Source organism: Meleagris gallopavo, chromosome 5 (assembly GCF_905368555.1).
Source record: "Meleagris gallopavo chromosome 5, MGAL_WU_HG_1.1, whole genome shotgun sequence".
NCBI classification, from domain to species: Eukaryota; Metazoa; Chordata; class Aves; order Galliformes; family Phasianidae; genus Meleagris; species Meleagris gallopavo.
This window is the reverse complement of record NC_139408.1, coordinates 51,936,535-51,962,989: the sequence shown is the minus strand read 5'-3', so window position 1 is coordinate 51,962,989 and position 26,455 is coordinate 51,936,535. Positions and strand designations below refer to the sequence as shown.

At 44.7% G+C, this 26,455-nt stretch overlaps 1 protein-coding gene across 2 annotated transcripts in view; it reads left to right on the top strand.

Annotated features, from left to right (window-relative positions):
- Positions 1-6,495: 6,495 nt before the first annotated feature.
- Positions 6,496-26,455, top strand: part of JAG2 (jagged canonical Notch ligand 2) — a 61,326-nt gene continuing 41,366 nt past the window's right edge. For both annotated transcript variants that reach the window (XM_085225764.1, XM_085225763.1), the window contains exons 1-2: positions 6,496-6,807; positions 6,929-7,252. In XM_085225764.1, coding sequence (XP_085081890.1) covers positions 6,520-6,807; positions 6,929-7,252 — 612 coding nt within the window. In that variant the 5' untranslated portion in view covers positions 6,496-6,519. The remainder of the gene's footprint in view (positions 6,808-6,928; positions 7,253-26,455) is intronic.

The window sequence follows — 26,455 nt, the reverse complement described above, 5'->3', positions numbered from 1 at the left end:
GGCAAATACAAGCATCAAACACTTGGGTAGAGGCATGTAAACTAGGGGAAATACCATTACTCATAGGATAATCGTTGGAGGGATGCTGAAGAGGACAGTGGATCACCTGATGAAATAACACACATCGGATAAGGAATTCGGTAGAAGAGATTAAAATCTCGATACATAATCAAAATGAGAATTGAATTTGACTGTAACCAAAGAGAATGAACCACTTATAACATGCAAGAGGAATGCAGCTTGGGTGAGAACGGCCATGAAACAACAGAGTTCACGAGTTGTCAGAAAGGAAGGAAGGAGAACAGCAAAATAAACACAATGGACTTCCAGAAAGCATATTTCAAAAACCTCATAGAACTGATAATCATGAGAAACAAGTCTCAGAGAAAAGGGAACTCGGGAAAGTTGGCAGCAGCTTAAAGAAACAATGGTGGTAAGGACATCAATTCAAACAATCCCAGCAGAGGAGGGAAAGCAACTGTCACAAGATGATGTGCTTAAATCATCACCACTTCACTGATCACTAACACATGAAATAATGTCTTCGGAAAATAGAAACTAGATTCACATGCCAATGAATTGTAATGCACGACCTGAAGGTGTGGGGACCAAATCAGGAAAGTCAAGAGAGAAACAGAGAATCAACCAGCAAGATCAATGGACATCAAGAAAACTTCAAACACATTAGCATGAAGACATGAAGGTCGTGGGAAGAACTACCCAAAAGGGAAGGAGAGGTGGTAATGAATGATGTAAAGACAGTGGAAGTATTTACCTGCTTCAGATTTCAGTACAAAGATCCCTTGTGCCAAAATGGTTACCACAATTAGTGCTGAATGATAACAGGGAAAGAACTCAGTCTAGAAAGAAGTGAAGAGTATTTATTCGGATTAAATATTATACTCTTGTACTGCCTGTTGAAATAATCTCATGATGGTTAGCAGCTCTATGATACCTCAGAGAACCACCACAGTAACAGAAGACCAGAAAAGGGAGATGCAAACCTTTTTAAAAAGGAAGAAGCTGAAGAATGATGCACAAGACAGCTTGGTTTGAAATCCCAGAGAAAACTGGTAAAATAAATATTTTATAAATGTCTGGAAAATAACAAGGAGGTGTGTAACAGCAAAGATTTGTGAACTCAACAGCATTTTTTTTTCCCACTGGGGCAGCAGGGTATGCAAGAACTTGCAGATGCAATAAACCCATCTTTTATTGGATCATTCTATGATTCTATGACTTTGACACTCACATTTTATTATCATAACTAGAAGATATAATCTGAAGATCCAAGAGTAAAAACCTCTTTAGAGGATGGCAAACCAAACTGAGATCAACAGTACTGGACTTCAATCAACAAAACTGGACTTCAGCAGTATTGGGACTAGATGAACTTTTAAGGTCCCTCCCAACTCAAATGATTCTATGATCCTACAATAATATCATGCCAAAACAAACAAACAAACAAACAAACCCAAGTTCCTCCCTTCCTCTAAAAAAATACACTGAAGCAAGCATTGTGCTCGCTCACATTGCCAGGAGTAATTCCTGCCTGCTCTGTGACATATTTCTTTCACCTCATTCAGCACTACTGAGGTCTTACTGGAACTCTGCACATTCGATTTAAGCAAATTGAGGAACAGTTGTGAAGAGACCAAAGCAGGGCCATAGGAACAATCAAGGGTGTAGAAAATATGATCTACCATCATAAGACCAAAAAAATAATCTTTTTCAGTGCAAACATGAGGCATCAGGAGAAGGCATAGTAGTGGTCTTCAACTACATAAGGAGCAGTGGTAGATAGGAAGGGAACATGATGTGCTCTGCATCCATTGCAAATAGGTCAAGAAGTGGGATCAAAGAGCAGCAGCACATACAGCACCATGCATTTCCTGATGGTTAACTGCTAGAACAAGTGATGTCAGCTGAGAATTTCTGTCTGGGGATGCTTTTAAGAAAAGGTCGGATACCCATCTGTTATGCAAGAAGCAGGCACTGTTTGTTCTGCTCTGTGGAATGGGATAAACTAGATAATCTCTGGATATCCCTTCTGACCTTATTTTCTGTGATTCACACACCAGGAAAGCCATAGGTAGAGATTTCTGGCTTTTTTTGAGGATGACTGCAATGAACTTTGAGAGTGAAGGCCAGCTGTGAGTACTGCACGGCCCAGTCCATCTGAGAAGTCTCAAACTGAACTGTTTTCCTGAGAATCCACAAAGACAAGGACTAGAAGAGCAGGAGCACACTGAGCCTCAGAAGTCAGATCAGCTGAGCTGGCTTTCTGCTCTTTTTCCCCAGCGACCTGTTAACAGCTCACGCCCACCCACATCTTAAAATCTTTGAGCAGGGCTCTGAAATGTGGGAGGTGATCAGCTGGGAGTAACTCAGCAAGTTTGTGCCTTTGCTACATTTCTCCTATTTCATTAATGTTGTTGGCCTTCAGAACCAATCTCTACAGACTGAAACCAACCAGCTTCAGGGGCCAGATAACACATATGCTTCTGCTGGCAGAAGATCAGGCACCAGAGCAGAAAGCTGGCCAGGCAGCAAGGCTGAGATGTTGGGAAGCCACCTTCCTTCTGCTCCAGAGCCCTCAGAAACCAGTGCCAGCCCAGAGCTGGAGATACGAAAGGGTGCTGCCAAGACCTCAGTTCCTTTCTGGCACAACTTCCGTCAGGCATAGCTTTGCTTGCGAAGCTGGAGCCTGGAAGGCAGACAGATGCAAGCACACCTTGTGCCTTCTCCAGCTCGTCTTCTCTTGGACTGTGCAAGCAGCTCAACCTAAGGATACTTGCAGGTCTCCATTGGAAGGTGACTTATGACAATGCCCTTGCAGTTCAAGCCTGCTTGCTTCCATGAAGAGCATGCATATGCGTGTACACACAGGTTAAACACAATACATAAACCACCCAAATCCAGCAGAACTCTCTTCAGTCAAAGGAGAAGACACATCTTTGCCCTGCCAAGTCCACAGCAAAGCTCAAAATACCTCACTCCAGCCAAGTTCCGCAAAAAGAGAGAGAAATCTTCCTTTGGTTACCCTCTACCTTCCTTCCTCAGAAGTTCTCTTCATTTGTACCATTAGCCCCAGCCCTCCACATAAAGGAGGAAAGAGAGAAATTAATTCTTCACAGCTGGTTCTGTCCTGCAATGCTTTGCTCTTAGGACAGGCAGCTGTAGCCTCTCCGGCCAGAAAGGGAGGGTTAACTCCTACCCTGCCAAGTTTCTGATGGAGAAAATCCAAAATTATCTTCTTGCCTTTACGTTTCCCAAGCGGATGCATTCTGGCCTGGATAAATGAGGTGTATGTCCACATCCACACACATGCTGACAGACTACCTCCCTGTACCTCTGAAGTCTCAAAGGCGAGTGGAGAAACCCTGCCCCTTCCTACCTCCTACTATCCTCCGGGGAGATTTTATGCAAATTATTTAATGAGCATACTTGCAAAGGATTTGCATATAGGCATAAACTTAACAGAGCACAAAAGCCAAAATCCTGGCCCAGAGAGCTGGGATGAAGAGGTATGGGGTGCAGGAATCCCACCCTGCCTGGGGCCATGGTGAGCAGGTCCTCCCCGGCCGTTGGGACCAATGTTCTCCAGCCATGTCCCTGGTGCAGAACTGCAGGCTCAAGCTTGAAGTCAGGCATGAGCTTCCTCAGCCCTTCTTCAACTTTTTCCCTGTGTAGAGCCCCTAATCACAGAATGGCTTACATTGGAAGGGACCTTAAAGATCACTGAGTTCCAGCTGCCTGCTGTGGGCTGGTTGCTACCCACTAGTTCCCACTTGCAGTCTAAAGGAGGAAGAGAGCAATGTGAGGGGATCTATAGGTTTTTGAGCTTGATAATCCTCGTTTTGGTGGGAAGGGAGAAAGAAAAGTGCCTCGAACTTGTGCTGGACATGGGGAAATTGTGCTGACCTGCACAGAGCAGCATACAGGTGGGATGCTGCCCCAGGTGTGGTGCAAGGGATGGATCACCCAGCTCCTTCTCAATTCACCTCATGGTCCAGCACCTGGACTCATCCAAAAGCTCAAAGTTCATATAATGAGAAATATTTTTGCTGTTTTTTCTTCAAATCATCTCTGTGCATAACTACAATGAAGCAGCTTTGTGTGCCTGCAGAAGAGTGAAAGTCCACAGCACTTGAACAATGGAGTTGGACTCGATAGCCCTCATGGGTCCCTTCCAACTTGGGTTTTCTATGATTCTCTGCAATGCTAATAAGCTTTGTGAGAGAACAGGCTGAAAATGGGGCTGCAGCACCAAAAAGAATGAACATTTCCCTAAACAGAAAGAGAGAATGCCTGGAAATAGCTGCTCGCTGCTCCCTGCTCCTGTGAAATCAGCTTACAGCAAGAAAAGGCATTTTAAATGGCACCGGAGTTTTTGAGTACCGTAGAATATTTACAAAGGCAAAAACAAAGCACAAAAAGACCACGCAGTGTGCTAGAGGTAACAAAGCAATCGTGCGATGCAGCAGGTAACCGAGCTGGGTCTGCGGAGCCCAAGCATCTGCTGTAACTCCTGGATCATCTTTCTTCTGTATTGCATTTGCTCAGCATGGTGATAAAAATATGTCTTCCTCCAGAGGCAGGTTGACCGCGTAATGCTGAGCGCAGATGATGAGGTTTTGCGTTTGTTTATGATGATACACGCAAACAAAATACCTGTCTTGCAAAATAGTTTGGCTGCCATCCATGGCAAAATAACCATTAGGCAGAAAGCAAGCCTAAGGAGCTCCTTCCCTTCACTCACCAGAACAAAGTAATTAAAAGCCACATGGCATCCGCCTGTCCACTTGGCAGCGGTGCTATGGGCAGGGCTTTGGGCCCAGCAGAGCTGATCAGCAAAAGGTGGCAACTTGGAAACGTCCCATCAAACCTACATGTCACCTCCCCGCCTCCTTCTACAGACGGTTATCCCAGGGGGGAATCTTCACCAGAACGCAGTTTCAAAGAAAGGACGCACGACATAAAAGCAATATTTGCTGCCCCACTTCAGAGAGCTCCTGTTTGAGTTCAGGAGGGATAAGAGGGAAAGTCGGGGCTGCTGCTGGGGAGCAGGCGAGGTGAGCGTGGCGGCAGCGGGGTGGGCTCAGGACGGGGGTGAGAGCAACCAGCAGCAGCACACTGAGCCGTGGGTGGGAAAGGAGAATCAGGTCTGTAGGTGGGGAGAAGGAAGGCGAGGGGAGCGGGCGAACAAGAGGAATGGGGCTCGTGGCTCGCCAGCTGGCATGCAGCGAGCAGCTGCTGCTGTGTCAGCCCGGCCGAGGGCTGCAGCTGCACGCTGGCCTTGAATAGCGGAGCAGCAGCGTGCCGGCTGGCTGCTGAAGGGACAGGAGCTCAATGGGCAGGGGGGTCTGTGAAAGGTTTGGGAGCAGGGGAACACGACAGCGCTTTGATTTCAGAGCTGTTTGTTCTGCGATTGTCCACTCTGGTGTATGAGTGGTGCTCCAGAGTTAAAATGGGGAAGGGGAAGGGAGAGAAGCAGAAGGGAAAGTGAGGTCTTCAGCGTAGAACTGGGCTTTGAGAGCATATCTGCAGCGTGCAGTTGTCTGGATGTACGGCTTTCATAGTTGTCAGCAGGGATCAGAGTCACAGGGTGCTTAAAGCAGAGGGGAAATCTCTGCATGCTCACCGAGTGCCTCAGCCACCGCTGGAGGAGGGCAGGAGCCCAGCATCAGCCATCTGCTCCCGCACCGTGTGTTGCAATGCTCCCAGTGAGTCCAAGGCTCCCAGCAGCCCGGAGGCTTGACATGAGTGTGAGTGCTACAGCACAGCCAGGGTGCTCCCACCCCATGCGCTGCTCCACTGCTGTCACCAATCTCATTCCGTGTGCACACAGCATCTGTACACCTCCACAGCTGCGGGCGATCCCGCTCTGTGCAATCTTCAGCAGTTATGCACAAGCTCCTGCAGTTGTGCGGGTGCACCCACCTCAAGCACTCCACCACCAGTGCGTGTGCGTGCACCCTACGCGCTCCTACATGAGTGTGGGCACACATTTCCCGCGTGTTCTCCTATGGCCAAAGGCATACCCACCCTTCGTGCTCTCTCACAGCCATGCAGGGCCACCCAGCTGTTTGCACACAAACATCAGAGCACGGACCTGACATATCCCATGCGGGATGCACAAAGGGCTCCTTCATGTTCTCCAGGGCTATGCAGGCAGGTGGGGTGCGTGTAAGCGTTGCAGCTTGCGCGCTCCTCCACGGCCACGCTTTCACCCCACACGAGCGTGGAACACCCTGTCTACTCCTCCACAGACCCCACCTGCTTGCACAGGAGAGCGGGTACTCGCATCGTGCGTGCAGCCCCACGGCCCCGCACGCAGCCGGCGGGGCAGAAGCAGATCACGGCGCACAACGGGAGGAGTCCCGTTCATTCCCCCCCCGCCCCACCCGGTCTCCCTCCCTTTAAGAGCCGCCGCGAGCCCGGCGCTGGCCCCACCCGCCGTGCCGCGGGGCCGGGCCGTCCCCCTCATTAATATGAAGGCGGCGGCCGCGGCGGCGAATGGGTAATGAAGCTGTCACTCCGGCACCTACTTGTTGGCCGTCCGCGGAGCCGAGGCGCATAGAGGGCGAGCGGAGCCCGCGGGAGGGGAGCGGCGGCGGAGGAGCGCTCCGGGCGGCCCCGCCGGCAGCCCATGCCCTGCGGCCCCCCCGCCGCCCATGCCGCCAGCTGCGGGCTCGGCGGGCTGCTCTGAGGCGGCCGCGCGGAGCTGCAGCCATGCGGCCCCCGGCCCCCCTCGGCCCCGCGCTGCTGCTGCTGCTGCTGCTGCTCTTGGCCGCCCGCGTGCAGGTAGGGGGGCTCTGCCCCGTTTTTCCAACCTCCCCCCCCAGCCTACGACCCGTAACCCCACGCCTTCGCCCCGGCGCTGCGCTGCCGAGCCCCGTTCTCCCCTCGGTTCTTTTATTTTTAGGTGTCCCGCGGCACGGGCTATTTCGAGCTGCAGCTTAACTCGGTGCGGAATGTCAACGGGGAGCTGTTCAACGGGGAATGCTGCGACGGCGCGCGGAATCCCCCGGAGCGGGACTGCGGCCGGGACGAGTGCGACACGTACGTGAAGGTGTGCCTCAAGGAGTACCAGGCCAAGATCTCCATGGGGGGACCCTGCAGCTACGGCTCCGGCTCCACCCCGGTGCTCGGAGGGAATATTTTCTATCTGAACGGTGACAAATACCATCCCCGCGGCAGGAGCCCCGAGACGGGGCGGATCGTCATCCCGTTCCAGTACGCCTGGCCGGTAGGTGCCCGCCTGGCTCTGCTGTCCGCCGGCGTTATTTTTCATTCTGCCGTTTTCTTTTTTTTTTAATGCGTTTCTTTAATCGTGAGGCGGGCGGGGGCCGCGCAACAGGTCGCGGTGCACGGAGAGCGGTCGCGGGGCTGCACGCTTGCCGGAGCTCACAGCCTGCCGGAGCTCAGGGCCGCCTAAGCGCGGAAACGCTTTTAAAAAAAAAAAAAAAAAAAAAAAAAATTGAACTCCTTGCTTTAATTTCTCCGTATTTAATTATGCGGAGAAGTCGCGGCGCGCGGCGGCGCGCGCTGCTGCCAGCAGGGGGCGCCATAACGCGCGGCGCAGGTGGGGGCGCGGCGCGGGGCGCGTGCCGCGGCTCGCGAAGGGCGCGAGCTGCTGCCCCTCCTGGGGCGCGGGCGGGGCCGCCTGGGGGAAAACGGGGGGGGGAGGAGGAGGAGTAGGGGAGTGGTGGTGGTGGCGGCAGCGGCGGCGCGCGCGCGCGCCCCCGCGGCGACCGTTGAAGCGGGGGTGGGAGGGGAGCCGCCGTTGGGTGCGCGGATGGAGGAGGGCGGCGCCCCTCACCCAGCCCCGCACCTGTGTGAGGACGGAGGCCGAGCTGCCGCCCCGCACGTGAGCAGGGGAGGATATCCGAGGGCCGGCGTTGAAACCTGACCCGCCGCTCGGCTGCGCGCTACCGGGGCCGCGTGTGAGGCGCTGGTGCCGCTCGTGTGCCTCCTCTCCCCTCCTCTCCGTTGCGGAGGTGGTGCAGTGGCACAGCTGAGGGCGATGAGGTCGGAGCGGCAGCTGCCGCGGTCACCTGCAGAGCAGCGTCTGAGGAGCCCTCACACACCGCGCATCCCACGGGGCAGCTCGCGGGGTCCTCATCTCCAACGCTGAGATCGCGGAGGGGCACAGCTGCTCGTTTGCGGTGAGGGAAACGCTTCCCAGCGGCCCTCCGAAGTTCCCGTGCTGTTGCAGACCCGCTGTCCCGATGTTCACACGTCTCAGGAGCCCCTGCTTGGAGGCTGGGGCTTTGCTCGAGTTAGGCTGAATAAATGTGGGTGGATGATTAATGCCTCTGCATGGACGCTCGTGTTCTGATTGCTGGGCTCTCTGAGCACCTTTGTTTCAATGCCTGTTGAAATTAGGGTGCTGTTAATGGGTATAGTCAATAGTGTACAAACAGGGCGTTTGGAACCGTGCTCTGAAGTGAAGATTGAGAGAAAAATGAGTATTATTCCTCCTCTTGTTGACCGTCTATTACAGGCTTTGTGAAATCATAGACTTCAGTAGGAGATTTTGGTAACATTAGTACCTCAGACTTTATCTGCACGAGGCAGTAAAGGTGGCTTAAGTCACACTTCTAATTTGCCAGTTTCTGCTGTGTGAAAACAGGGCTGGGTAATCCCTGTGGTCCTAAAGTCCAGCTGCCTTTGTTTGGCTCTGTGTTGGGATAAGCACATCCCTACCTTGCAGCTGTGGAATACAGTTGTTCTGTGCTCATCTAGTCCTGAGAGCACGTGCCTACCTGTTCTTGCCCCACATCTCACAGCTAGATCACTGCTGTGTCTCTAAGCCTATGATACCATGTCTGCTGTTACTACTCGTATCATTGCCCCCTCAGCGTTCTTCAGGAGTTGAAGACTTTGATGCCTATAGCTCCGCTGCTTCTTTGCGGCTGTTGCAGAGCAGCCTGTCGTTTATTTAAACAGTGCCACTGCAGTCTGGTGGGTGGCTGGCTGATTTCTGGAAGGTTTACCAAACCCTTTCCCTGCCCACTATTGATGCTAAAAATAAGCTGTGGAGTAGTTGTCTTAAAACAGTCCGTGTATTGCTGTCTGCAGATGCATTTAGGGAAAGAAGTCCCTCTTCCATGTTGTAGTTTCATCTTGAATTACGGGTGTTCACTTGGATGGGGAGCACAGCATCTGTCACAGCTGTACATAAGCCATGTAGACTGTGCAAATAGAATAAGCATTAAGGCAATGCTCTTTTAACAACTTTTTTTTTTAAAGTGGATCGGTTCCTGGGTGAAGTTTCAACTTGTGAGGCAATTTCAAGATTATTCTTATCTCTGTACCCAAACAAGAAAAAAAAAAAAAGTACAGACGCAGTCTTTTCACTTGAAACAAGTTAGCTTTAGTGTATGGAAGCACTCGGTATAGTTCTAGACTGGATTTGTAAGGCTAGGAAATCCAGTCCTGAGGAAGCCAGCATTAGTCTGTATGGATTTCTTATTGAAACTCATCTGGTTGGTAGCTCCAAGGATACTGATATATGAATGTATAAATCACTTGAGGGAGGATTTTTTGACATCTGCTTGATATTGCAGTTCCTCAAGTTGACAGCAGCTGTAATGCAAGCATAGTCATGAAAGGTATTTTTGCCTTTTTGTTACGTTGTTCTGTGTTGTTTTTTTTTTTAATTTGACATAGTGAAAGTTTACTGTTAAAGGAAAAATTTTGCTCTTAAAGAACACTGTTGTCTTCTGCAAAGCTGCAGTACCAGACTTCAGCGACTTCTACTATTTAGTATAGAGAAGGTTATCCTGCTTATTCTGATTTCCTGTCTTCTTTAATATCGTTAGTCTGATCTCTGATTTGCAAGAGGAGCTTGGGATATTGCCAAAAAGTTCTTAAAATTGCTACCTTGGGATACATCATCCCCAGAAATCTGGCAGTGGGAGAGGCTGAGGAACAGCTAGAACAATACAGCTGTCTTCTTCACCCACCTACCTCACATTTCTTTTGCCTCCTGCTGTAAAACGTGCAGCTTAATGCTCTTTTGAGGTCGTTAACAAACAGATGATGCAATTGCAGTTTGTGTGAATTTTAAAACGGAAAAGAAGGTTCCAAGTAGCTTTGAGGAGTGAATTCTGATCACTTGCACAGCTTAGGTTTGCTAAGTATTTTTATAGCACAAAGCTGTTTGTTCAGACACTGAGGCTTCAAGTGCCTTGTCCTATCTGAGTCAGGAAAAGCTTACAGAGCAGTAGTTAACAGGATAGCAGCAGGATTTTGGCTTTTTGGTTTGGTAAGGGAGGGGTTAGTTGGAATGCTGTTTTTGAAGATGTTTTAAAGGTAAAGACATTCTCTTGGATGTATCATGCAGAACAATTTTTCATAGTCTTTGCAAGATGGCGTGAAGTAGAGTCTGTGTGGTTTTTCTCTCCACCCTGTTCCTTCCCTCAGGGAATTTGCAGCTTTTCCTGCACTGTAAGTGTTGGTATGGCATTCATTACTTCAGTTAATTAGTCATATAGAGGAATTGTTCCGACTAGTCATGGCTGTTGAAATCACAGATAACAGCATACATACATAATTATCTCCTCTCAGCCCCTCTGTTGATGCTGTGTGACTGACAGTGCAGTGTATGCACAAGTACTCTGTGCTCTGAACTCCGCAAGTGAACTGCAGTGTTTGGGGACTTGGAAATAAGTACCAGGAAGAAAGCCATCAATTTCACTTGGTTCTCCTTACCACTTATTGGCTGCTTAGCTTTTGGGCTTTGAGTAAGGGCTCCTCAGTGTTCAGGAGGTCCTTGCTGGTTGCTCTGTAAGCATGCCTTCCCCACTAGAGTGTAGGCAGTTTGTTTGTTGTATTTATATTCTTGGAACTCAAGCTTGCCCTTTTGAAAGTGTGGTTATAGTACTTATCTCTCAAGTTCAGAAGTACTGTTAACTTTCAGGTAGTTGAAAGTAAGTGAAATTATGTACATGTAATATCCAGCCTGTGTGAATTTCATCCGCATGCAGACCACATGTGAGTCTCATCCAAATGCCTGGAAGTGTTCAGCCTTGAGCTAAAACATAAACTAGCATATGAACCATTGAGGACATAAAGCTGTTGAAAGGATAACTTGGCTGCAGCAGTAAATGCTGGGTTTCTTAGAAAGCAACTATACCCCCTCTCCTGCCAAGACCTGAGCAGGAATACTTGACCTTAGAGCTTTTATTACCTAATGGGTGCAGTGCTCTGGTATTTTCAGATGGCATCTACTTCAGTATAGTCCTCTGCATCAAGTTCTCTCCATCGTTCCAATTTGCAAACTTGTGTATGTTGTGGAGGCAGCTGGGCCTCAAAGGCATTTAGCCTTGAAGTAAGTTCTCTTGATCCTTGGTGCCTGCAGGGAACTAGATAGACACACACTTCCTATGGTCAGGCTATTTTTGTTTGGCTGGTAGAGCTACAACTGGTCTACCTTCTGTCTTAACACAGACATCGCTTCTTAAAATCAGGATCTTGAGGCTTCGTAATGAAAACATCCTGGATTAGGTTACTGCTTGCTCCCTAGTAGGGTAAACGTACATTCTGTTGCCTTGGATGGTGATCTGTCATGTCAGATGTGCTCAAATCAGGCAGGTTAAAGCTAAACCACTGAGCATTCAAAAAGGTTTTTGTATGCAGTTGTACCATTGAAACATAATGGACACTTTCATGAAGATCAGAAGTGAAGCATCAAGTGATACTCAGTGTGCCTCTAAATAATTGTACTTTGCTCTACTGAAACTTAAAAAAAAAAAAAAAAAAATACAGCAACTGTGAACTCAGTCTTAAGGAATACCTGAGGCAGGAAATAAGAAGAAAGAGCATCACCTTACACCAAATGTAAAAATCTGTCTGATATGGTGTGCAATTCACGTGCTGTATAGCCTCTTGTTAGCAGAGGAAGTCAGCTTGGAAAAATAACGTAGAAGGTGGCAGTATGCCTTGATGGACTGCATAAATGTTTGATGTTTTTTTGCCAACAGCCTACCTTTTTCCCCACGTGGAAGTCTGAGCTGAAACACTAATCTTTCTCTTTGATTTTCAACTCCTTTTCTATCCCTGAGCTTGTTGGCTATTGATTGCCAGATTGGCTTGTTGGTAGATGTGGGACTGCCTTTAACTGGCACAGCAAACTGTTTCTTGTGTCTACAAAAGCACCCACGGGCTTTGCACACAAAGTCATTCCCTGCCTGTTGTGTGCTTCAGGGACGAGCAACATAGTGTATTGGAGAACGTGGGCTTTCTCAATCTATATGTCTTCAGTCTTGGAGAAGCAAGTCAGGGAATCACAAGCTTTCACCTGCCTAGTATTCTATTTGCTTTAAAACCTTTTTGATCAGAAAAGAAGTATGTTGAGGGAATGATTTATTACATAAAAATATCCTTTCGGTTTTGGGTTATGCAGATGCCGAGTAGCTTACAGGTTTTGCCATGTTCCATTTTAAATGAAGATTATCTGGTTATGTTTTAGAGACTAGCTTTAGCAGTGCTGAGTAGAAGCAACTCCATTTGATTTCAGTAGCAGCTGCAGGTGTCACCTCTAAAAAAGAATCAAGGCCTTAATGGTGGGCACTTCAGAACCACTCTTTGAAAAAGGGATTTATTATTGGCATGCTGTCTGTGCCAACAACTATTTGCAGCTTGCCTGAAATAGCCTAAAGACTTAAGTTTCATGTAACTGTAGAAAATCTTATCTTCTAATTTGAAGCATTTGTTGTACTCTTAATCCTTTATACACTGCTGTTATTGAATCTAGAATTTCTTACGTCTTTAGAATAAATGTGCCTTTGGGAACAGTATTTTATTAACTATTTAAAACTTTTGTACCTTAACCTTTGAGGGGGTATGGAAGGGGGGGGGGGGGAAAGAGGGTAGAGGGAGTCTGAACATTATGGAGATGACCAAAAAGGAAAGAACACTTCTATTTATACTCCTTGAAATCTTCAATAGGTAAACACTTGCTTATTAGAAAAACTGAGGCTAATCTTAAAATTTGCAGGCAGGTAACTTTCCCTCCAGGACACTGAATGGTACACTTACAGCTCTTGCCAACTTCCTAATCTTTATTCCAGAAGGTACTTCAGCCAGCTTCATTGATACCGTGTGCTCTTAGGCACACAGCTGATGTGGGCATCACATCTCTGAAAACAACAAAGGTGTTAAAGCAGTTGGGATTACCTTTTGCTAAAGCATGTGAGGTGGAGAAGAAGGTAAGGTAGAAACCAAGCGTGTTCCATTCACCACAACATGATGGAAGCTTTGTAGCACTGCTTTGGGCTGTTTGAAGATGTTCCAACTACTGTTTTCTCAAGGAAAAAAAAAAAAACCAAGCCCAAAAACAACCCACCAGCCTGCATATGAAAGATCTGTGATAGACATGAGAGCATGTAGCTTTCATCTTAAATTATGTGGTTCATCTTTAACATAGTGGTTGGGGTAAAATCATAATTGGATGTGTTTATATCAGGCTTGTGATATTTGCCCTATTTGAGCCATGGTCCCATTGTACTGTAGGCTAAGAGATCCTGTGAAGTTCAAGGAAATCTGTTGGTCTAGATGTTGAGAAGCCTTGTATTGTTGAATTTAACTTCTGAGTTTGGTGCTACTGCTTTTGTATTCCCTGCACAAATGCAGCTCATCATGAGCTTCAATTGCTATTAAGAGTTTCTGGGCTGCCAGCACAGAAAAATTAATCTTCTGTCAAGCCATAGATGATGTGAAACAATTACTTTTTGTGGATATAGGAAGTGCCAAAAATGGTTTTGTGCAGTTTTAAGCTGCTTGTCATTAATTGCCACATGTTTTTCTCTTGAATGAGAGAGACTGTATTTAAGGCAGATGGTGTGCAAGGTAAACGGTGTTTTTTTTCTTTGCCTTTCAAAATGACTTTCATTTGTTGGTGTCTGGCTGACCCCTCTGCTGAGCAACACCATGTAGATGAGAGTGAGCGTGCAGGTGAGATGGGTGGAATTTACCTGTTCTGTGTAATCTCACTCCTTCACTTGTTTTTCCTGTATGTGTTGGTTTGTGTAAGCGTGGGCTTTGAAATACATGCCATGAACATACTTTAGAAACTAAGTTCATACAGCAGCTATGATCACATCATACACTTAGTCATCTGCAGAAGCTTTAAATTACTCCATGCCCGAAAGCTTCCCTCCCTTTTCTGAAAACAAGACCAATGTTTTGTCAACTCTGTGTGGGTCCTATTTGCATTGCTTGCTGTAGTTAGAGCTGCTCAACCTACTGAAAAGGGAGGGTCATGTTACTGCTGGCACACCAGTTGACTTTCCCTTGGGTTGCTCCAGTTCCATATGCTGGTATCCACTGAGCTGGAAGAAGCGGCGAGTAGTGGCTTGAAAGCAGAGTGACAAACTAAAAGAATGAATAGGGGTGTATTGGTAGTGCTTCTGCTCGTTAATGCTAAGTGAGATACTAAAGGATGGTTGCTGCTGCTCCTTGGCAGTAGTGCTACTGTTCTCTTCCTCTTCAGCACTCAGATGGTCTTTGTCAGGCTTGTGGCCAGAAGGCTGCTCTGGCTCCTGGTTAGTAGGTATCTAAATTTGGTCAGCCTTTGGCCACTGCTGGCTGCTGTTATCCACTTGGTGGCTTTGGGATGGTATGTTTAGTCATCCTGTGAGTGGGAGGTGACACATGATATGGCCACCTCCCATGTGCCCTGGCTGTGTCACTGAGGCTGGGTAAGCGGGCCAGTGAGTGGATGGCTGGGATCGCCTGTGCAGCATCATGCTGTGTTCTGGGTGTGTTAAAAAAAGGGGTGGCCAGCAGGGAGGGGGAGGTGATTGTCCTCCTCTACTCGACTCTTGTGAGGCCCCACTTGCAGTATTGCGTCCAGGCCTGGGGCCCCAGTACAGGAAAGGATGTGGAGCTCTTGGAGCAGGTCCAGAAGAGGGCCACTGAGATGATCAGAGGGCTGGAGCACCTCTCCTATGAGGAAAGGTTGAGGGCTTCTTTAGCTTGGAGAAGAGAAGGCTTTGGGGAGACCTCATTGTGGCCTTCCAGTACTTGAAGGGAGCAGATAGACAGGAGGGAGATGGGACCGTCCTGCAGCTACTGCCTTCCTCTCCTGTATGCCCAGGGACAGAGCTGCAGGACCACATAGGGCTGTGTGGGTGTCTTTTCTAGATGATTTCAAATCAGAGGAGTGGCCAAGTTGGGCTTTTGGTGCCTTTCTTTCTTCTGTAAGAGAAAAAACAACCTGTGTATGAAACGTAGCAAGCAGTCTTAATTGGTGACTATCATATGTGCATTGATATGGAAAAGCAATCAAGTTAGTCTAGGACTGAACAATTAAGTCACTATTTTTTAAATTACTCAGATGCCTTTGGATTTGGTGGCCTGGGTTCTGTTTGGTGATGTGCAAAACAGTAGGTGCATCTTATCTCCAAAGACTTAAATACAAACTCGCACTGAGAGGAATCTTGCTGTTAATCTGATATGTCTGCTGTTGCTTTAGATACTGAACTTATTTCTTATGACTATCTTCAGAGAATGGTTTACCGTTACAAAACATTGTTTAATAGCTGAGCTATAGCTTGTGCTTATTTACTAAACTCTGTCTCCAAGGTGATTTTTAAGAATGGTAATTAGCTGTTACTGCGTATGAAGAGGAGGAAAACTGACTTCTACAGACTCACATTTTGGATACTGACTAAAAATTCATAAAATATATCTTATGTGAAAATCTTCTGGTAGCTAAATGCTAAGAGGAACTTGGGGAACTTGGCTAGAAACACAGTAAGTGTGGATTTTATCTTTGGTTGAAATTAGTGTGTTCCTCAGCAGCAGTTAGATGGAAGGGGCATGGCATTTCAAGGCTGAATGGCAATCTTAGTCTTACTTGATTAGAGCTTGCAGAGGTTGCTAAGAAACAGCCTAATAGTCCTTGAGTAACCAATTATATGCCCCTTGGACAGATGCACAGGTGCTCATTCTCTAAAGTTTTTTTTAAATCTGAGATAAGACTGGAGTATTAGTACATAAACTGCAATCTGTTTACATCCTGCTTCAGGCTTGGAAGTCCTGATTGTATATGTCTTGTTCCCAGCAGGATGTGTTCTGGTGGCTTTTATTCAGTACATTATTATTTTATTATTATTACACTTAAATGTTTCTTGCAGTGTCTGCAATTTCTAAATAGTCCACTAGTTTTCTAATCTGTTATGCTTTCTAGTTCTCTGAACATACAGCTTAAGTAACTGAGCATCTGATACTTGAATTGGATGAACTTTACACTTCCAGGCTTTTAATAAGGTGACAGTATTGATACTGATGTGGTATCTTGTAATCAGTGGAAGATGCTGTGTCAGACTGAGCAACTTTCAGTACTCACAGAGCAGTACATGTAAATGGTAGTGAAATACTGCATGAGCTGAGTGTTAGCTTAAGACTGTGTGATATTTTGGTCTTTTCTGGGTGTGTAGTTCTATTACTGGTGTTTCAATTTAACAAATTTTAAATTAATGTTAAACAGTCTACATTGTTAAAGCTTAAGGTCCTGGATTCTAGCTGGAGAACTTAAGCTCTATTCAGGGAGCTGGTTGATCTTGGAAGGCTTGACTGACATGTGCTTTAGGCAGTGAGCTGAGGAATACATGAGCAGCTTAGTTATTGATCTACTCCAATAAAGACTGCAGTAGTTTAGCAGGGTGTGCAGCTCTGGATTCCATTTGTTATTCTTTCTGTTGGCTAAAGGCAGTTCTAACAGTATAGGTCAAGTAACTTGTGCTGCTGCCTCAGATTTTCTTTGGGAGGTGGTTCCTTGCTCTCGTACTATGCATAAAGACTTTCTTTTTGTGTGGTTTTGATAGTTCTACTTCTCTATGGTGTTGAAAGCAGTATGACTTTCCTTATAATATAACATGAAGTCTTCACTGTAATTGGCTGCGTGCTATCAAAGTCTAGAAGTCAGACCATGATTACTTGATGAGGGATGTTGAAGGACAAGTATAGCCCTTGTTTATGGTTGTTTGTCTATACAACAATGATGTGATAGCATCTCCTGTATTGTTTGTAAACTGCTCTTTAAACCGTGTATTTATATATAGGCACAAAGTGCTGTAGTATTGTATTCATTGGTTGAAGACCTTTGTAGAACTGAGTATTGTTCCCTGGTTGATCCATACAGACCAATGCTTTCTTCTATTAGAAAGTGGGAAGGGAATGGATGTAGAGAAACCAACTTAGATTTGTATATTGAATACTTCAAATGCTCACACTCCTGCAGTGTTTTCTGATGTTCATCATTAAGCTGGGGTGATGTTGAGGTTGTGCAGCTTGTAGGTGCTTTGCATCTCTCTGTAAGAGAGAAAATGTGAAGTGGTTGCTGAAATTTACCTGGTGGTAATTCTTAAGAGGTTAATTTTCAGAAATGAAATCCCCTTTTTTTTATCACTACATGTTACTGTGGACTGCCATAATGAACTGTCACAGGGCTTTTACAGAACAAGCTCTTGACTATCAATAACTTCATATCTACTCAATCACTGCAGATCTAGGGTAAATAAAATGAACTGGCAGGAGGAGTTTGTCTGACTTACGACAGCCTTATATCAGTGTTAATTTGTATGCTTCTAAGTCGTTAGGACTCTAAAATTGTGATTGTCTGCAAGACTTCTGTTTGCCAAGGAATCTGGAGAAGGTAGAGGAGCAGAAGCGTTAAAGAGATTGAGAAGTATTCACTTATGGTCTTCCTGAATTATGAATCCTATTTTGGGCTACCAAAACTATTCTTGGAATGTTTTTTTTAATATTAATTGGCTTTATGTGGCTTCTTTTTTCTTTATTCTTCCTTAAGAAGAAAACTGTGACACTGATACTTTTGGGAAGTAACTAGTAGTTAACAATGAAATCAGTTTGAGAACTTGCTGTGAGACCTCCCTGTTACAGCTTCCAGATCTCTATCAGTGTAGGGAAGAAAAAATGAAGAAGCACTCTTAATTCACAAGTACCTGCTTTCACTTTTTGGTCCATGTACTCTGCTATACCTGTTACAAAGAGTTCTGATGTCGCTTTGTTACACTGGAGTCGACAGACTTGAGGTTAGCATATATTCAGATATACTCTTGGAGTTGTAGACTTCATATACTGGTGTATGCTGTATCAATTTGCTGCTGTAAGCAATTAATTTTTAATAGTAATTAAATACGGCATGGTGATTGGTGCTGAAAATGTGATTAAGATTTACTGTAGCTACAAAGTACTGTTCAGAAGATTCCATGTTGCTACTAAAATAAGAACCAGGCATTTGTTTTGGGAGCATGTTTATATGAGCTCTTCTGGACATGGTGCTGCCATGTATACATAACTACGTGCTTGTCTGTGTGCAGCATACCTGTTAAATCCTTTGTTCAAATCTGTTGTGTGTGTTGATCTCTGAAAGAACTTGTCCTCTTATAGTGGTAGCTTTTCTGGTCAGCCTATTTCTGTATGTTTATGAGAGCAGTGAGATACAGGCAGAGCGTTGGTCATGTCTGCAGCATCCTGGTGCTGAGGTGGTTGTAAGGTAAGGTGAGCATCTACCTATGAAATTGAAATTAAGGTCTTTCAATTTAGCTTTGGCTAGCCAAATTTTGCTTATGTGTCTTTTCATACATGTCTGGTATTGCTCACTTAGCTTTAGCTTTAATGGGACTCAGTTGGGTAGAATTGATGAGAAAGTTGAGAAGGACTTAGAAAAACACTACCTTTAGCTCAGTGTTTCTGTAGGAGCAGTTTGAGAATGGGCCTCTCTGCTTCCTCGGGCAAGACATCCACGCTCATTAGGTTGAGCTAGTTTTGTGGGCACCTGCCTTTTCAGAAACAAAGGAAAAGACAGAGGTGCTACCACCAGCTAATGTTATTTAAAAGGGTTACGATTAAAATACTCTTTATTGTGAGGAATTTTACATGTATAGAACTTAAGGGCATATCTGTCTTTTCCAAATTCGCCTACCTTCTTGGTATGTGTATTTGCAATACAAAAGAGTGCATGCAGGTGTTCTGTGTTTAGAACAATAATTAAAGTATGTTATTGCATAGTTACTTTAATTCCCTCTTGACTTCAAGTTGAAATTACAATGATGTATGGCTTGAGGTGCCCAGAGGACACTAATATCCATGCTGCATGGAGTGCAGAGGGGAGGGAAGAGCAGTATTAATTGCTAGTTCATCTTTTGAATTCTAAGTGTTAGCATAAAACAAGGCTTGCATCAACCTTTAATTGGTCTTCGTGGTTGTTACATAGACATCAAAAGAGATGATCTAGGTACATTTTCATTAATGCAACAAGAAAGCGTCCTATAATGGACTTAATTTATCTTGGACTTCTTCCAAAACTTTAGGAACAGAGTGGGGCATGGATACTTGGTTAGTATCAACTTCGCCACCTTCAAAGGTGGTAGCAAGGCTGAAAGCTTTGTTTTGAATCTAATAAAATGATATTATGATGATGCCTATCTGACTGCAGTGTATTGCATTTGTACGTGTCTTTCTAAAAGGCTTTTTTCTGTTCTCTTATGTCATTGATACTTCCTTCTGTTATTTGCTATTGGATTAACTCAGTGGATTTCTGGAAATTCCCAGTGTTGGCTTCAGATGTGGTAGAGAAGAGAATATCTTAATAGCCTTGAAGTTGTGAGACTATTGAAGATGTAAATAGCTTTCATGTAAAAGGCAAATATATATTGAAACTTAATCCCATGACTCTGTTTCTGAAAGTGTTGTTTTGCCAGGCCAAAGGCTGTCCACTGCAATCAGGCACTGGTGGAGAAACATCTGCTGGAGTTGTTACTCTTCTGTATGTAATTTCTGATTTAATCTGTTTCTAACCTCAATTTAAAAGCACCCTGTGTTCTCCCTAAATAGGATAGAAAGGAAGGCTATGACTTGAGGTTCCAGCAGGTTTGCAAGGTTGATTCCCATTGAAGTTTTTAACTTTCCTTCTTGCTCTCTTCTACTCTAGAACTGTCACAGAGCAACAAATGCTTGGAGTTTGTACTGAGATCTCTGTGAGGCAGGTGCAGTGCAAATGGTGTGCTTGTATGACTACCCTCAGGTAAACCAGTTAGGATGTTGTTGCTTCTCTTGGTATGGCTGTAATACAGACTGCCAAATTATATTGTTTTGGTAGCTGTTACATTTTAAATAGCTTTAAATTTCAAGTAGTTGGCTTTCCTTTGTCTGACTTCTTCTCAGGAAGAGAGGGAAAGTGTGCTGATGCCATTTTATACCCATGCGTTGTAGTGTGTATGGAAGAGATGTGGCAGATGGTGAAAGCTATTTTTCTTAATGAGACCTGTTTTCCTCCCTCCTAAACATTTTGTGGGCTGATCTGTCAGCAGATTTAGGGATCTAGCTCCTTTGAAGGTAATAGATGAGTATGGGCAAAAACCTGCCATGCCTTTTGTTGCAGACTGCAAAGTGTGGGTTTCCTTTATGTGGAAGAAAGGCAGCTTTAGTGAGCTGTTGAATGGAACTTATTTTTTGGTAGTTTTTTCTGTTGTCTTCAGAGACAGAAAAGAGGAGGGCTTTCTGTGGGTACTCAGTAAATACTGTCTTTCAGGGTATTTTTCCTTACTGGACAATGTGTAAGAGTTTGCAAACTTTTTCAAATAGGCACATCTCTATAGATGTAACTTTGAAAGGCTGGTGATATCTTAACTTGTGCTTCCCCATGCCTGTTCCTTTTGGACTGTTTGCTTCCTGAGGTTGCTGAGGGTTCTGCTTCAGGCTCAGATTGTGAAGCTGTGCTGTCCAAGCCCTGAACTGAGCTTAATGCTGACTCAGGTGCTGCTGGGGCAGATCTGAAGGGCCATCAAGATTTGTCTTGTGGTTAGCTTTACTGGGGCTGCTCAGAGTAACCATGTGAAGTATGGAGGAAAATCCAAGTTTAGAAATGCAGACTCTTAATGTGGCTTGCTTTGGAGAGATTTATAGTCACAGAATTACAGAATTGTAGGCGTTGGAAGGGACCTCCAGAGATCAAGTCCAACCTTCCTGCCAAAGCAGGTTCCCTACACCAGGTCGCATGAGTCGGTGTCCAGTCCTGTAGTTTGTATTCTGGAATAATAACAGAAAATTCCTTCAATTATTAGAAGGTAGGCATTATGGATAGTAGTTGAATGTTTGAGGTGGTTCCCTCAAATTAGGCGAATTTCAGCAGTCTGTGACTCTTCTTTCCTAGCTATCAAGTTTTAACATTTCTCCAGTTAGCTGGTGTTTCCAGTCTGACACAGGTGCTTTTGCCTTCATAACTATCTTACCAGTCATGCTAACATCACCCTTTGTATTGTGCCCCTAACTCCCCTCAAATAAATGCAGACAGTGTTCTGAAGGCAGTGCTACCTCTCTAGATCGGTTCTTGAGAATCATAGAATGCTAGAGGCCCAGTTTTTAGTGGGGGAAGTGATACCTTGTGCTGCTCCTGTTTGTGTAGAACTGTGCTGCTTAACTCAGCAACACACACAGATGGTATCAAATCAGTTTCTTTTGGAGTAAGTAGCCAGAGCTGGCACCAGTCTTATGTGTTACACAGAAGCCAGGAGAGATTGTTTTTGACCATGATAGATATGGTAGTTGAAGCCTGAAGATGAGTTGCCTAGTAATACAAGTTGTTTCTCAGTTCAGCCTTCACCAAGAAACATAGTGGGTTTTTCATAGTTAAAACAGGGATTTTAATACAATGTGCTGACAACTTTGTGTGGGGAAGAAATTGCTACGAGATCAGTAAACCTAATATTTTATCTGACACTTGTCAATCTTCAAGTTACTAAAGAGTGCTTGTTTTGTTTGTGCATTTATCTTACCTTTCCTTGGATGACAGCATGTTCTGCTTTGTACCACCCAGCCTGGAGTTAATCACTCTTAAAGACCACCTAGGCTACCATTTTCCCAGGAGAAGTTTCAAAAGCCTCAAGACCTCTGAATCTTTATTCTAGTTAGTAACATCTCCCGATTAATAGCTCCAGCTCAGCTTGTCTTTTTCTTCAAATAGCACTTACTTTGTGCTGCAACAAGTATAAGGCTTGGTATGGACATTACATGCATGATTTGGTGGCTTTTGGAATTGGCTAACTTCAGGTGACATTTCAGTACTGCAGAAGGGACAATCTTAATTCAGTTTTTTCAATTAGATTTTCTCAGATGTTACAGCTTTCAAAGAGGAGTTCCGAGGTATAATTATATAATTGTTTTCTCCTTTATCCCTCAAACATTGCTTGGTCATAATTTGGGTTACCCCAAGATAGATACTGATGATTTGAGCAGGCCTGCAAGAGCCTACACAGCGAATGCTTCTTAGTGATCTCTTGTTTTAATGCTAGCTATCAGGAAAAGTGGAATACTTCATCACCTGCCTTGTTAAAGATGGAGTTTAGGGAACATAAACAAATCCTCATGGATAAGGACTAGGCAAGAATGTGTTAGAACTTTTTTTTTTTTTCAAACAAGAACCTTCATGTGGTTGTGATTGGTGTCAAATGCTTGTGTTAGTCTGCTCATGGACTGCCAAGCTTTGCATGAAGTGCCTCCTTGTCTCGTTTGTTTTCTGTGTGGGCTTTTTGTCCCTGAGCAAGGCTCCTGTTGGCTTAATTTAATGAATGACCTGGAGTTCTTGTCAAGGATAGGAATTGCTTTTCTTAAGCATCTCCCTGGCCTTTTGTAATAGAAATCTATAAAGCTGCATACTTCAGCTCTTTCCCTTCTAGGCTGAAGAGTTTTGACTGTGGTTTTCATTCTCTGTAGAAAAGTCATTCCCTACTTGGTCATGGCATGCTGAAGCTATGCTGCTTCCCAGCACCTTCTGTTACAGAATTGCCCACAGTTTGTGGTTTTGTGTTCCCCCACTTTCTTTGGCTAGAGCCAAAGTGCCCAGCTGCTCTCAGAGTCTTAAGTAGTCAAGACATGGATGAGAGTTGGGGACCTGATCTCTTGTACACAAAAAACTTGTGCTGAGCTTGTGAATGCAGCTTGCTTGAATAGAATGAATTGACTCTAATGGATTGAATGAGTAGAGGTGGTCATGGAATTGACTTCACAATGTATTTTGTGAAGCCTTGCTTATCAAAACAAATCTTCACAGAAGGAAGAACAGTCACAGGTGTCATTAACTGAGAATTTTGACATGCTCTGAGAATGTTCACATTCAGCAATGTTGGAAGCTTAAATGACAAGATTTGATATGTTTCTTCCATGTCACTTGATATACTTAGTTTTATGAACTACTTGTTTTACTGAGATATGTACACAGAAGATGTCTAGAGGTAACACAGACTGAAGGCTCTTGCTGTGAAATAGAAGTGTTTCAACAAAACTGATCAGTGGAATAGCTGCTAGGTTGGGTTGATATTAAACACTGCCTTTTTTTTAATTCCAGCAATAGAATGGTATTGCAGGACCCTTTGCACTTGAGGCAACAAAGTATTTTCTGCTTTTTCTTTTTTTAATTCTGGAGCTGTAAGAAAGAGGTTTGGAAACTAATCCTGGGTGGTTTGTACAGTTTAGGCTTCAGAGGTGGAACTTAATCTCCCTGAATACAGCAGAGATGTGTGTATGCTGGATTTGGAGAAGGAAAGGTGGTCTGGGGTGGGGATGAGTAGCAGATTGCTATAAAAAGCAGGAGTTGCTTATATTCAGCAAGACTAGCAGTAATGCTATGCATGCAGTGGTGAAAGGAACTGTTAAAATAGGGATGGGCTCTTCTAGAGCCTTTACAGTTTCCTGTGAGTGGAATAGTAGCTAGCAGCTTTTCTTCAGATAAGCCTTGGCAAGACTACTGCCCGGGCAGACTTCCTACAGCTTTTCTAAATGAGAAGCAAATTACTTGCTTTTGGTGCTGGAAAACCTGGTGAGGTATGTGCTCCCTGCCTACTGGGCAAAGCGACTGCTTGGTCTGCAGCAGCTGCCTGGCAGAGGCTGCTGTCAAAGTTCACAGCCACTGCTGAGGTTTTTAGGAAGGAATAGTACTTTTGAGTTGTCATTTGTTATAATGTTAAATTAGCTTAGGTTTGCTCTGGGTTTGTTTTGGGTGCTAAACTGCAGGCTTGTAGGTTATTCTGGTGGTTTATCTTATATATGGATGAGAGCTTTGTCTGCTTTGTAAATGGTGTGAAGTGACTATTAGTGTCTTCCTTTAGAGATCTCTGTTATAGACACTTGACTGTATTTTATCCTCTTGTGAGCTACCTGAAAATGGGCCCTGTATTCGGTAAGGCTAATACACAATTTCAGATAACTTTAGAACTCCACAGCTGAAAGTTTTCCTGTGAAATCTGAAGGCCTCTCAGGTTGCATTCCAGTGTATCAGTAGGATATGCAAGTATCTTCAGGTTTTCTCTTAAAGGTCTTCCTCCAGCTGTCCTATTGAGTAACACAGTTGCATCTAGTAGTTTGATTACCTTGATGAGAAGCCCACTATGCTCCTTTTTCACAAGGATCTGTGTGCTGTCAGATGCTGTAATACCCCTTTGAGTTCCTTCTTGAGACTTTTCATTTGGATACCTGCAGCCAGTTGTTGGTAGGATTCCTTCACCCAGTTGCTGGGTTATTTTTATTAGCTGAATGTGAGTCCCTACCTGGGTGTTAAGTATTATCTCTGATTCTGACTTATTCACCTATTTTTATTTGTGCTCCTTTTCTAGAGAAATGACTCCTAATAGTCTAGACATCTTGATTTTTCCCTTGCCACCCCCATACGCACACATACACACCCCTTTATTTTTGAGCTTGCTTTGTTTGGGGGAGGAATGAGGTGTTCAGGCTCATGTAGGTGGAGATTTGAGCTTGCTGGCTGCTAACAGTGTCAAAAGTACCTCCTCTTCTCTCCTTTCCTCACCTCCCAGGTTTTGTAGGCTTCCTAAAAGAGGGTCAGGTGGGGCTCATCTGTAAACAGCTCCCCTCTAAGAGCAGCAAGGCTCCAAAGCTCCAAACATTGCCCTGCTTTTGCGACCTGGCCAAGAGGAGTATAACTTCAGTAATTGCTCTCAAATGGATGACTGAGAGTTGCTCAACATCTTTCTGTTCTCTGCTGCCCGTGTTTGCAGTACTCCAAACCAGCCTTCCGCAACACTCCTGACAGAACATGATTGTTTGGCCCTGGTTTCCTAAGGGAAGGCTTTTTGTTTAGGTCTCACCATGGTACTTCTCGAATGAGGGTTTATAGGAGAGGTCCTTCTACAATTTTGTGTTGGAACGATCTGCTTTCAGCAGAGAAGTTCTTGCATACAAGTATGTCTGAAATTTCTGTGAAGCTTCAAAAATGAGCTTCATTCTGTCTTTACCCTGTATCCCTGCCTGGAAAACGGGACCTGGGGAGTGGGGAATGCTTGCTCCTGCAGAGGTGTCTGTCATGTCTTTGTCACAACTGCTTTGAAAAGAGCACCTTGCACACTTGTTCTATACGTCCGCCCTTAAAACCGTGCTGAAGATGGACCTTCTCTGAATCCTTCTCTTCTCCCTGCCCTTGCAGTCTGGTTTATTTATGAGGAAGTTGTAAGGGCTTACAGAGCTGCTGGGGAAGGAAATGGAATATGCTTACCTTTTAAGTCAGCTTTTTCCGTGGCAGGCAGGCTGCTTGGGGGAGGGGGGCGGGTAATTTAAAGAGAGGAAAAAAAAGGGCTGCCAATTTTTTTTCCCTTTGTTTTTACTATGCTTGCTTCACTCCTGTAGGAAGTCTTTATATAGAAAGAAAATCTGGGAATTGGCCATGCTGATCAAGAGTTTAGAAACTTCATCTGAAGAACTATTAGTGATGGCTTAGCCTAACTTCTTTAACCTCAGGACTTAAGTATGAGGCTGTTGTGATCTATTTTTACTGTTAAAGTATTCAAATAGTTAAGTTGCTTATTTGTGAGTGAGGTTTGAAAGGAAATGGAACTGATTGGTGGTGAGAGCCTGTGCTTACAGTGTAACAGTCTGCTGGACAGGAAGGTAATGTGGGCTCCAGATTTGTGTAGGAGCAGTACTTATTTTCTGATCTGTAGCAGGTTACTGATCTCTTGGGGTATTGTCTGTCTATAGAAACTCACAGGCAAATGTATTTGATTGGAAATTTTAGTTGAAATCAAGGAAATTAGAGTAAATATGTTAATACAGTTAATACGTTAATTGTTAGATGACTTTTGTATCACTCTTGTTGTTTTCAGCTCAATATTTTGTGGCTTTTGGGGAGATTGTGTTTAAAAATAGAAATTCTCTTCCTAATTGAGAGTACTGTCAGAAGATTGGTCATTTTTGTTCAGATTAGAAGTCTGACACATGTCTATCTAAAGAACATCTTTGAATGTTGATTTGCAAATGCCAAGGCAATAGTTTTTGAAAAACAGTGCAAAACCAATATTACAGGTTTTGTTTTTCCTCCCCTCCCCAGAGAAGAGGTCATTGGGATAGTGTGGGGAGTGTTTTGTTTAGTGTAAGCAGTAGAATAATGCTTTGAAGTTGTTTTCCTAGG